Raw genomic sequence first — 12,679 nt, forward strand, 5'->3', positions numbered from 1 at the left:
GCGCTGTCACCGGGCCCCGCCCCGCCCGCCGCGGGCTCCCTCCTTCCCCCCCCTCCACTCGGGGGCGCCCGAGCGCAGCGCACCTCCCTGTCGGGACGCGGCCCTGGGCCGGGAGCGCCGGGGAGTCGCGCTGCAGCCAAGCGGGCGCGGGCCCCTGCCTGGGTCTCCTCCGCTTCCCCGCTGGTACTAGGAAGAGTTTGAGCGACGGTAGAGTTATGTGGGAAAAGGTGGGCAGATTTGCATTCCTCTGGGGTTTAGAATTTAAGATTTTGAGAATCTGAAGTCCTCAAAATTGATGGACCAAAGCCAGCTAAGCGGCCGCTGCACCTTCAGCTCTGATTGAAGCGCCGCTCCGTCCGTTTTCCAGCAGCGCGGCCAGGTGGGCTCTGAGCCGCAAGCTTTAACCGCGATCGTTTTGTCTACACGTAGTTCCAACACGCAATCGAATGCATTCTCTCTACACTGAGAGCGAGTGGAGTGTCTAAAATACTGATTTTAAATGACCACAACAAAAAGATCCACGTTCTTAAAAGGCTTTTTTTCCCCCAGAACAAACCACTTTAGGTGGTTTATCCCAAACACAATTTTAAGTATTTTAATAAACAAATGTCTTATGCAAAGGAATTTATATAGAAATAGGAAAACATCTTATTTTGGATTATTATGGGAAAGCTTTTGGTAGGGTAGACCTTAATAAAATCAGCTCTTAGTCCTGATGTATAGATTATAAATGAGAAACACTCATTAACCAAATTTTGTTTCTCAAGAAAATGAATTCCTCTAAAGTCCTCACAATTAGAACGCTCGTTTCAAGGGGCATATGCCGTACATTTAAAAATAAGCAATGCTCTAATATTTCAGATTATTTTAAAATATTTTTTGTTGTGAATCAAACATAAAAGAACATACAACGTAAGTTATGTTGTATGTGTAAACAAAATAAATGTGCAGCTTCATGACTTTTTACAACGTGAACACCTGTGCAACCATCACTCAGAGAACATTGCCCACAGCCCAGAAGCCAACCTGTCCCTCCTGGGTCCCAGCTCCCCTCTAAAGATGATCACTTTCTTGACCCTTATGGTGATCATGTCCTTGTTTTTTACTTCCCTCTGTAGTATGTCTTCATTTGTTCGAATCTGTTGTTAATTTGTGGTTTCACGCAGCTGTAGTTTTCCACTGTATGAATATACCACAGTTTAAAAAAAAAAATACATGTTACTATTAATGGGCATTTAGGTTGTTTCCAGGTTTTAGCTATTACAAATAGTGCTGCTGTGAACATTCCTTGCCAGAATCCTCCTGTCCACGCGCACAGCCTGCTGTTGGAAGTGCTGGGTGATAGAGAAAGCCTAACCTCAACTTCGGCAGAGATAAGGCTGAACTCTTCCAAAGTCATAGTACCATTGTACAGTGCAGTTTCCCATCTTCAACAACACTTGGAAGTTACAAAAATTGAAACACTTTAGAAATTCTGATACGTGAGTAATGGTATCTCACTGAATTTCGAACTTGCATTTCCCTATATCCTAATGTGTTGAGCATCACTTCATATTTATTGGCCAATTGGATTTGTTTTGTGAATTGTTCAAATTTATTGTCCATTTTTCTTCTGGATAGTCCTGTGTTTTGAACAGATTCAATGGTGTGTGTATCCTCAGTTATATTCCACTCTTTTGCCTTTTCACCCTATTAACATATTTTGATAAACAGGTGTTCTTAAATACAGTCTATCAATCTTTTCCCTTATTGGCAGCACTCTGTGTCCTGTTTAAGAACTCTTTCCTGTTCCTGGGTTATAAAGTTATCTTCCTGTGTTATCTTCCCACCTTAGCCTTTCATGTTTAGGTTTTTTTTTTTTTTTTTTTTGAGATAGGGTCTCGCTTTGTTGGCCAGGCTGGAGTAAAGTGGTGTGACCACGGCTCACTGCAGTCTCAACCTCCTGGGCTCAAGCTAACCCCTTAACCCCCACCTCAGCCCCTCAAAGTGCTGGGATTACAGGCATGAGCCACCATGCCCAGCTATTTAAAAAAATGTAAAAAAATGTTTTCTGTAGAGATAGGGGACTTGCTATATTGCCCAGGTCAGTCTCAAACTCCTATGCTCAAGCAATCCTCCCGCCTCAGCCTCCCAAAGTGCTGGTATTACAGGCACGAGCCACTGTGCCCAGCCTCATGTTTAGGTGTGTGTGTGTGTGTGTGTGTGTGTGTGTTTTTTAGACTCTCATCCAGGCTGGAGTGCAGTGGCATGATCTCAGCTCACTACAACCTCGGCCTCCCAGGATCAGGTGATCCTCCCACCTCAGCCTCCTGAATAGCTAGAACTAGTTGTGCACCACCACATCCAGCTAATTTTTTGGTAGAGACAGAGTTTTGCCACGTTGCCCAGGCTGGTCTCAAACTCCTGGCCTTAAGTGATCCGCCCACCTCAAAGTGCTGGGATTACAGGCATAAGCCACCATGCCCGGCCAATGTTTAGGTTTTCAATCCACCTGGAATTGACTTTTGAATATGGTATGAGGAAGGGTTCACATTTCATTTGTTTGTGTCACACTGACTTAGCACTAATTTTGTGGTTACATCAAGAAACGATGTATTGCTTTATTTTAAAAAGTAATGGAAACATTTCTAAAGTCAGTGAAATAGAAACTACCTTTTCCTAACTTGTAGACAATTTGAGGATTTTTGCATTTTTTATTAGAGAATGAAACAATTATTAAAAACATACCAGTTTATTTCAGTTAAACATTTCTGTGTTGGGATATTTTTATTTCATCATAAATGATTAGTCACTGGCATTCAGTATTCCTGAATTTTGAATCATTTGTTGTAAATATTGAGTTTTAAAAAGCTAGAGATAACTTTGACATGTTTAAAATGAAAAACTTCAAATATTTGGTCTCTACCTTCCTCTTTCTGTTCTCATTTGTTTCTAGATTTTTCTCAAATAAAAACAACAAATGACTTTGAGAATTTTTATTTCCAGCCTGGTTTTTGCCCCTGAAGTTTATTCCACATTTCCAAGATTCTGCATATCTTCACATGGAAGTCTATTAGCTCAAATTCAGTGTGTTCAAAATCAAATTTTTAAGCTTCCCACTCCCCCACTCCATCTGAGTAAGGTCCTAGGCTCTCATACCTTAAGACTTGGCTTCACTCTTCCCAATCTGTATCTAAGCTGTCTAATAATTATAATTAAAAACTTTACAAGGTCATCAACACTTTTTCTTCAACACCATTGCTCCACTCTTAGTCCAGGGCCTCCCCACCTCATCTTTGGACCACTGCTAAAGCCTATAACCTGTCTGCCAATCTATCTGCCCATCAATTAGCAAGTACAAAAGGAGTGCCTGATGTGTGTAAGATGCCATTCTGACGGCTGTGGATGCTCAGACGGTGGTGTGCTGGACAGCCTGTCATATGGGGTCTCAAGAGCTGCTTAGGTGAGTCTCTTCCCAACTCCACATTCAGTCATGTCATATTATTAGCTGAAAATCAACAATGGTGGGACTATTTACAATATGAGAATTTTCAGACACTACAAATCAAGGCTCAGCTCCCCACTCAACAGAACCAGTTGTCAAACATTTACCAGTATATCACCAGAGATGACTAAGACCCATCCCTCTTTCAGGGAGACCGTGATCTAGCTGGGGTGATCGGTGCACAGACTAGTCATATACTATAAAGCACAGTGACATATGGGCACCAAGAGAGGCGTGATCAAAGTACGATGGAGTAGAAAGGGGCACCAGAGAAAGCTTCATGGTTGGCCCAGGAGGTCAGGCAGGACACTGACAAGCAAAAATAATGGGAGGAGAATGAGATGCAGGTTGACAGAATGGAATAAGCAGGGGTTCGGTGACCAAATAAAGGTACAGTGTGGCAGGGAGTGGTAGATAAGGAGGTTGGGTAGGAGGATTGTAGAAAGCCTGGGTCCTAGCTGGATTCTGTGGGCAATGAGAAGAGAAGCCACTCAAGATTTGGGTTGAGGGTCACTTTGGTTTGCCTGGTCTGCTCCTCTAGAAATGCTGATGTGTTAAGACTCAGGATAAGTCCTCACATGCTTTGGTGATCACTTGCTTTGAGATACACCACTACATCAGGGTAGAGTTAAGTCATAATAGTCTCAGCTTCACTGGAGAAGAACCCAGCTCTGCAAGGAAGACAACATGAAACGGAAGCTTTCATCTTAAGATCATGAAGCCTAGAAATTACAAGGTAGTCAGCTTTTATACTGATAAACATTTTTATTCTAATATTATAGTAATAATTCAAGTACAATTTTCTTTGAAAAGTCAACTGTTAAAACAAAACTTGTTAAATATCTTTCATCAAACATAAGTATATTCTTTTCAATCCCCCACAGCAGTCAGAGCCATGTAGCAGAGATAAGATTTTTTTTTTAAGCCTACTACATTCTGTTATTGCTAAAAAATCTGAATTAGTTGTCAAGGTTTCAGAGGCAGTCATTAATTAACTTTTGAAAGCTCTATCAGATACTCTGACATAAAATCATGAATCCAGATATCGGTGTCTGGCAACGATGTGTCCACTAAATAGACCACTACTTTCCGGTCCCAAGGGTTAGCATTTTCAATGACTGTCTGCACCAGAGCCACCAGAGGTTTCTTCTCCACATGATTTCGAAACACCATCGAAGCCTCCTCAGACCACTGGTTGCTCTTCACTCCTAGGAGGAAGAGAGGAAGAAGAGGGAGCAGTGAGGAGCCAAAGGAGCTTTTCTTTGATCCATTATGATGGAAAATTATTTAGTCAATTCCAAAGTAACTTAAGCATCCCAGGTTAGATTTGCCTGAACTGAAAAACAGTTACTGAACAATCTTAAAACACTCCGGCTGATAGTTTTTCTACTCTGAATGGAGTCACTCTGGAAACCTTTAACTAAAAAACAAGTTTCATTTGAGACTTTACATTGTATTATAAAATGAGGTAATAATGACTACTGTACAACCCCCATACATAAAGTATATGCATATTTAAACTAATAACAGAATAAAATATCAATATCATATTAAATGACATTTCTTTCATTAAAAATTTTTTTCCTGATGGACCAAATATCATAAAAAAAGAAAAAAGAATTATTGTATGATTCATTTACAGTATAGTTATTTAAAATTATACATAGCATCGTGGGAAAAGCACTGAATTGAAAGTCAACAGTCTCAGTTACTATTCCCAGCTTTTCCTCTATCGGGTGGCGTGGTCTTGGGCAAATCAGCTGATCTCTCGGGCCTCATCTATGATAAAAGAACCTGATTGGATCAGATCATGAGAAATCAAGTTAGAGAATTCTAAATTAGATTTTAAAACAAAATTGGGACAAGAAAGTATATATTGGCCGGGCACAGTGGCTCACACCTGTAATCCCAGCACTTTGGGAGGCCAAGGCGGGCAGATATCTTGAGCTCACGAGTTCGAGACCAGCCTGGGCAACATAGCCCAGCCCTGTCTCTACAAAAAATACAAAAATTAGCCAGGTGTAATGGTCTGTGCCTGTAGTCCCAGCTATCCAGGACGCTAAGGGAGGAGGATCGCTTGAGCCTGGGAGGTCAGGGCTGCAGTGAGCCTTGACTGCATCACTGCACTCCATCCAGCCTGGGTGACAAAGTGAGACCCTGTCTCAAAAAAAAAAAAAAAAAAAAAATATATATATATATATATTTCAAGAAATACAATTAAAATTAAGTCCACACATACTGGATTACATAAACTGTAAATTATGCCCCAAAGTAATTAAGGTATGGAAGTTTCAGACATAATTTTGGAAGACTTGCTACCTATATAGCAAATGGGCTAAATCCTCTGATTATGAATTTCCCACAAGAGAAGCCTAGAAATTTCATTTTATCTGTAGCAGCCCTGACAATCTTTGAGCCACGTTTTTTAAGAAGAAAAAAGGTAACCCATTGGTAAGGTAAAAGATGATTCCACAGTATGGCTCCCTTTCTTCTAGGATTCAGAAAATTTTGTGCATGGCCATGATGCACTGATGCAAAGAATGCCCATGTCAAGGCCAGATGTAATAAAGCAACAGCTCACTGGTGTTGTGGGAAGTCAGGAACCCTGAATGGAGGGACCGGCTGAAGCCATGGCAGAAGAACGTGGATTGTGAAAATTTCATGGACATTTATAGCTCCCCAAATTAATACTTTTATAATTTCTTACACCTGTTTTTACTGCAATCTCTGAACATAAATTGTGAAGATTTCATGGACACTTATCACGTCCTCAATCAATACCCTTGTGATTTCCTATGCCTGTCTTTACTTTAATCTCTTAATCCTGTCATCTTTGTAAGCTGAGGAAGATGTATGTCACCTCAGGACCCTGTGAGGATTGTGTTAACTGCACAAATTGTTTGTAGAGCATGTGTGTTTAAACAATATTAAATCTGGGCACCTTGAAAAAATAACAGGATAACAGCAATGTTCAGGGAACAAGAGAGATAACCTTAAACTGTGACTGCTGGTGAGCCAGGCGGAACAGAGCCATATTTCTCTTCTTTCAAAAGCAAATGGGAGAAATATCACTGAATTCTTTTTCTCAGCAAGGAACATCCCTGAGAAAGAGAATGCGTCCCTGAGGGTAGGCCTCTAAAATGGCTGCTTTGGGGGGCGGCCATCTTTTATGGTTGAAGCTGTAGGGATGAAATAATCCCCAGTCTCCTGTAGCGCTCCCAGGCTTATTAGGACGAGGAAATTCCCACCTAATAAATTTTGGTCAAACGGGTTGTCTGCTCTCAAACCCTGTCTCCTGATGTTATCAATGACAATGCGTGCCTGAAACTTCATTAGCAATTTTAATTTCGCCCTGGTCCTGTGGTCCTGTGATCTTGCCCTGCCTCCATTTGCCTTGTGATATCTTATTACCCTGTGAAGCATGTAATCTCTGTGACCCACACCCTATTCATACACTCCCTCCCCTTTTGAAAATCACTAATACAAACTTGCTGGTTTTACGGCTCAGGGGACATCATGGAACGTGTGGACATGTGATGTCTCCCCTGGACACCCAACTTTAAAATTTCTCTCTTTTGTACTCTGTCCCTTTATTTCTCAGACCAGCCGACACTTAGGGAAAATAGAAAAGAACCTACGTGAAATATCGGGGGTGAATTTCGCCCGATATCTGGCTGAAATTTCCCCCGATACACTGGGAACCTTGAGAGGGTGGGCATCCAGTGATCCCATTTGTGAGTGGGTAAGGGGTAATCCCAAGGTCCTTGGAGAATCCTTAAAGCATTCCAATTTAAACACTCAGGGCATTCCCATGGGTTCCACTTAAGATTCCACAGAGCTCCTTTGCATCTAGAGATATTCCTAAATATGTCAAAGGGCTTGGCTAGGTGTAAACCAAGTATACCAAAGTGATGACTCCAATGGCCATGTCACAACCAGTGACTTCCATGAAACTTCTAGTCTACCTTGCTTTTCTCTAGTGGATGCCTATGTTGGCCCAAGAGAGACATACTCTCCACCACATACAGTTTAATAGTTCCAGTACATAGGTTTTCAATTAATTATAAAATGGAGGTCCTGCCTTCAAAATGGATAATGTGATGCCCAGGAAGATTTTGTGACTTAGGAGCAAGTCAGTAGGAAGAAAGAAGGCTTAGCAGAGGTGAGCCTAGAAAAGGAACTGAGGACATGGATGGGACCCAACAGCAATGCTGTTTCAGATGTAAGTATACAAAGAAACTTTCATGTATTTGGACTATGTGTTTTAGTTCACAAGGCAATTTCATATTCACTTTTTCATCTGATCCACATATTAGTTCAGTCACATAGGCAGGATCCCTATCCTTTTACTAAATTTATTGTTTATTATTTATTTATTTATTTATTATTTATTTATTTATTTTATTATTTACTAAATTTACTAAATTTATAAAATTCATTGGTAATTTTATAAATAATCATTGGGTAGGTTTAGAAGTTAAATGACTTGAATCTCGGCCTTTTGACTTCAAAAACCACACTTTTCATGGAGAAGGAAGTATACAGTGTAGAAAGGCACACACTGAAGAGGCAGAGTGCTGAGTTTAAGGCTGTGGGATCTTGGACAAGATATTTAACTTCATTAAGCTGCTGTTCCCTGATGTGTATAATAGTTACAGTAACAGTACCTAAACCTCCTAGCACGGGGAGAGTTCAATGAAGTAAAGCAGTTGGTAGAACTTCTGCCTACCCACCTGGCATGTAAAGAGCTTAGAAGTTGCTACTGCCTCCTAATAAGAAACAAAAAGCTGAACAAACAACTATTCCTAGGTCCATCAGAGAAGGAAGGTCACAGGGCAATTCACTGTCCCAAAACCAGAAAGACAGACAGGAAGATACTGAGAGTCAAAGCATACTAGAGCAGAAACCAATGAGCAGAGGCCTGGAAGCCGGAGGAGGGAAACCTAAACTGTAACTGACAAATTGCTGGGGGCACATGTAAATAAGTCTGAGAGTTAAAAACTCCAGGGGAACCCAGTTATAGGGCCCTGCCTCCCACACTTTTGAGAGTTTTACCTCCAGAAGCACTACCTGGTACTCACAGTGAATATCAGGGGAAAATCTCCTCATGCTTCCAGCTGGGGGAGGAGAAAAGGAACATTTTGAAATACACTAGAGCTTTCTGTTTTTCTTAACAAGCCCTGTCCTCAGAAGAAACTATTTTACTAGAGCCTGACCTGCCAGGGTTTTATAGAGCTTAACCTTCCTGGGGGAAGGGAAATACCCAACTCCACTCCCGTCTAGCCATCCTGCTCCACCTAAGCTGAGGGGAAAAACCCCAAGGAGCACTGGTGAAGTTCCCAGTCCAGGGGCACAGGCTCAACAAAAGACAGACCTAATCATAGGACTACAGAACATCCCTCACACCCCAGACACACATTGCTGCTGCTACATTAAAGCCTTATTTACCCAGATTTCCTTTTACCCAATGTATCATGTCCACCTTTCAACAAAGAACTACAAGTGATATGGAAGGAAAAAAACACAGTTTGAAGAGACTGAGCAAGCATCAGAATCAGAGTCAGATATGGCAGGAATGCTGGAAATAATCAGACCAGGAATTTAAAACAACTATGATTAATATGGTACCAGTGTTAATGGAAAAAACAGACAAAATTTAAGAACAGATGGATAATGGAAGCAGAAAGATAGAAATTCTAAGAAACAATAAAAAAGAAATGTGGGCTGGGTGTAGTGGCTCACACCTGTAATCCCAGCACTTTGGAGGCCAAGGCGGGAGGATCACCAAAGTGGGTGAATCACGAGGTCAGGAGTTCGAGACCAGTCTGGCCAACATGGTGAAAAAGCCTGTCTCTACTAAAAATACAAAAATTAGCCAGGTGTAGTGGTGCACGCCTATAGTGCCAGCTACTCAGGAGGCTGAGGCAGAAGAATTGCTTGAACCTGGGAGGCAGAGTTTGCAGTGAGCCGAGATCGTGCCACTGCATTCCAGTGTGGGTGACACAGCAAGACTCTGTCTCAAAAAAAAAAAGAGAAGAAAAGAAAAGAAATGCTAGAGGTCAGAGGTCAGAAACACTATAAAAGAAAATAAGAATGTCTTGGGCTTCTTAGTAGATTGGACTTGGCTGAGGGAAGATCTCTGAGTTCAAGGATATGACAACAGAAACTTTCAAAACTGAAAAGCAAAGAGAAAAAAGACTGAAAAAAAAAAAAAAAAACAGAACAAAAATCCAAGATCTATCAAAGGTGTAACAAATGCAAAATGAGAATTCCAGAAGGAGAGAAAGGAACAGAAACATTTGAAACAATAATGAGTGAGAATTTCTCCAAATTAATGTCACACACTAAATCATTGATCCAGGAAGCTCCTCAAAAACACCAAGCAAGATAAATGTCCCCCACCCACCACCAAAATATATCTAGGCATATCACATTCAAACTTTAGAAAATCAAAGATAAACAAAAGTCTTGAAAGAGGCCAGAAGAAAAAAACCACCTTATCCACAGAAGAACAAAGATAAAAATCTTTGTTCTGACTCCTCAGAGAAGCATCTGACTTCTCAGAAATCATGCAGCAAGAAGAGACTAGAGGGTTGAAAGGAAAAAACCCACCAGCTAGAGTTCTGTACCTTATGAAACTATCCTTCAAAAGTAAAAGAGAAATATAGACTCTCAGACAAACAAAAATTGGGGGAATTTGTTGCCAGCAGACCTGCCTTGGAAGAAATATTAAAGAAGTTCTTCAGAGAAGGAAAATAATATAGGTCAGAAATTAAGATCGACATAAAGAAAATCAGCGAATGAATAAGTGAAGGTAAAGTAAAACTTTTATATTTATTTTTCTTAATTCATCTATTAGATAGGGTTTGTTCAAAATAATAGCAACAATGTATTTGATTCTGTATGCGTGCGTGTGTGTGTGTGTGTGCGCATGCACGTGTGCATGTATGTGCTTATATGTAAGTGAAGTAAATGACTGCAACGATACAGGAGGCTGGAGGAAGGAATTAACATTATTTTGTTATTATACAGTACTTGAACTGTCTATGAAACAGTGTAATGTCACATGAAAGTGGACTTGGATTAGTTCTAACTGTACATAGCAAACTCTAGGGCACTCACTAAGAAAAGGAAAAAAACAGAGGTATAATTGATATCCTAAGAAAAGAGAGAAAGTGGCATTACTTAAAATGCTCAATTAAAATCACAAAAAGCAGAAAAAGTGTAGATGACAAAAATTAGAGCAAAGAACAAGGAAAACAAATAGAAAACAGTAACAAATATGGTAGATATTAATCCAACTATATTAATAATCACTTTAAATGTCAATAGTCTAAATACACCAATAAAAAGACAGAGATTGTCAGAGTAAATAAAAAAAAATAAGACCCAACTACATATTATCCACAAGAAGACCACTTTAAATATAAAGACACATATAGAGTAAAAGTAAAGGGATGGAGAAAGATATACCACGTTAACGCTAATTGAAAGAAAGCAGGAGTAGGTATATTCATTTCAGGCAGAGCAGACTTCAGTGCAAGGAAAGTTATCACGGATAAAGAGGGGCATTATATAATGGTAGAGGGGTCAATTCTCCAAGATGACATACTAATCCTTAATGTACATGCACCTAATAACAGATCATCAAAATACATGAGGCAAAAACGGATAAATCTGCAAGGAGAAATGAAAGAATCCACTCTCATAGGTAGAGATTTTAAAACCCGTTTATCAGAAATGGACAGATCCAGAAGGCATAAAAAGTAAGTAAGGACATAGTTGAACTCAACAGCATCATAAGTCAACTGGATGTAATTAACATCTATAGACTACTTCATCTCAAAACAGGAGATTATACATTCTTCTCAAGCTCACATGGAACATTCATCAAGACAAACCACATTTTGGGAAATAAAACACACATTAACAATTTAAAAATAATACAATGTTTTCTCTCAGACCACAATGGAATTAAATTAGAAATCAGTAACAGAAAGATAGCTGGAAAATCCCCAAATACTTAAGAGACTAAGCACAATTCTAAATAACACATGGGTCAAAGGATACATTTCAAGAGAAATTAAAAAGTATTTTGAGCTAAATGAAAATACAGCACATCAAAACTTGTGGGATGCAGCCAAAGCTGTACTTAGAGGGAAATTTGTAGCACTGAATGCATCTATTAAACAGGAAGAAAGCTCTAAAGTGACTGGTAGAGCACCTAGCACACCATAAGTACCAATAACTCTTAGCCACAATGCTGGTGATGGGGATGATGGTACCATGCACTCATTCTTCACAGAGAAGCCTTCTCTGGGGAGTATAACTGTCACATTTAACAAAATGTGTTGTTAGGAAAACCTGAGCATTAGAAAGTGAAAATGAAAAAAAAAAAAAAAACCATTAAATCTGAAGAAGGTTTGAATCCAAAGCAGACTAACTGGTGGCCATGCTATATGAAAGTGTTATTTTTGCTTTATATCCAATTACCATGGGATTTGCCTTTGAATTCTAGTAGGAAGACACAGAGAAGCTGGCAAATATTTCAAAATAAGGCAATACATAGCCTTTCAATAAAAGCTGGTCAATAAGTAAAAGAAGAACCTATATACACAATTTCTTTCATTGCTGACATCACATCACTTCTGTCACTGTGTTCCACATATGGGGCAAGGTGCTGAGGACTGTGAGCAGCAGCAAAGGGATCAGGGAAGCACCCTTCAACTCTTTGGGCCTCAAAACCCTCTGCTAATGCTACAAGGCCTCTGGGTTGAGCTTCATCCAGCTGTTCATGCTACATAATGGCAGGGTGCTCACAGAGGAGCCACCAACAGTTGTACTGCTTTCACAAAAGATAAAAGGGAGGTCTCATTAGACCACATTACAAAGAGGTGTCATTGTATGCATATTAAATTGGTTCCTCACATTTTAATGATAATCAAGAGGCTGATGTGAATGTGGTGAAACTGCTCCCTTGTACGCTGTTAGTTGTGCTGCAAACTGGAAACTCACTTGGTCATGAAAATGGTCATATATTCCATGACCCAGGAATGTTTTAAGATTGCATAATACTCTATTATGTAGATGTATTATAATTTATGCGATAATAATAAAGTATGATCCTCCTACTGGTTATTATAATAGGTTGTTTCCATTGTTTTTTGGTTCGTTTTAGCTAGTGTAAAGACGCAG

At 39.9% G+C, this 12,679-nt stretch overlaps 1 protein-coding gene across 3 annotated transcripts in view; it reads right to left on the minus strand.

Annotated features, from left to right (window-relative positions):
- Window positions 1-4,229: 4,229 nt before the first annotated feature.
- The window catches only part of TDRD7 (tudor domain containing 7), an 87,229-nt gene continuing 78,779 nt past the window's right edge, over window positions 4,230-12,679 (minus strand). For all 3 annotated transcript variants that reach the window (XM_055271744.2, XM_055271745.2, XM_055271747.2), the window contains one exon: window positions 4,230-4,692. In XM_055271744.2, the coding sequence (XP_055127719.1) occupies window positions 4,472-4,692 (221 nt within the window). In that variant the 3' untranslated portion in view covers window positions 4,230-4,471. The remainder of the gene's footprint in view (window positions 4,693-12,679) is intronic.

The sequence above is a fragment of the Symphalangus syndactylus genome, chromosome 3, assembly GCF_028878055.3.
Source record: "Symphalangus syndactylus isolate Jambi chromosome 3, NHGRI_mSymSyn1-v2.1_pri, whole genome shotgun sequence".
In the NCBI taxonomy this organism is placed as follows: Eukaryota; Metazoa; Chordata; class Mammalia; order Primates; family Hylobatidae; genus Symphalangus; species Symphalangus syndactylus.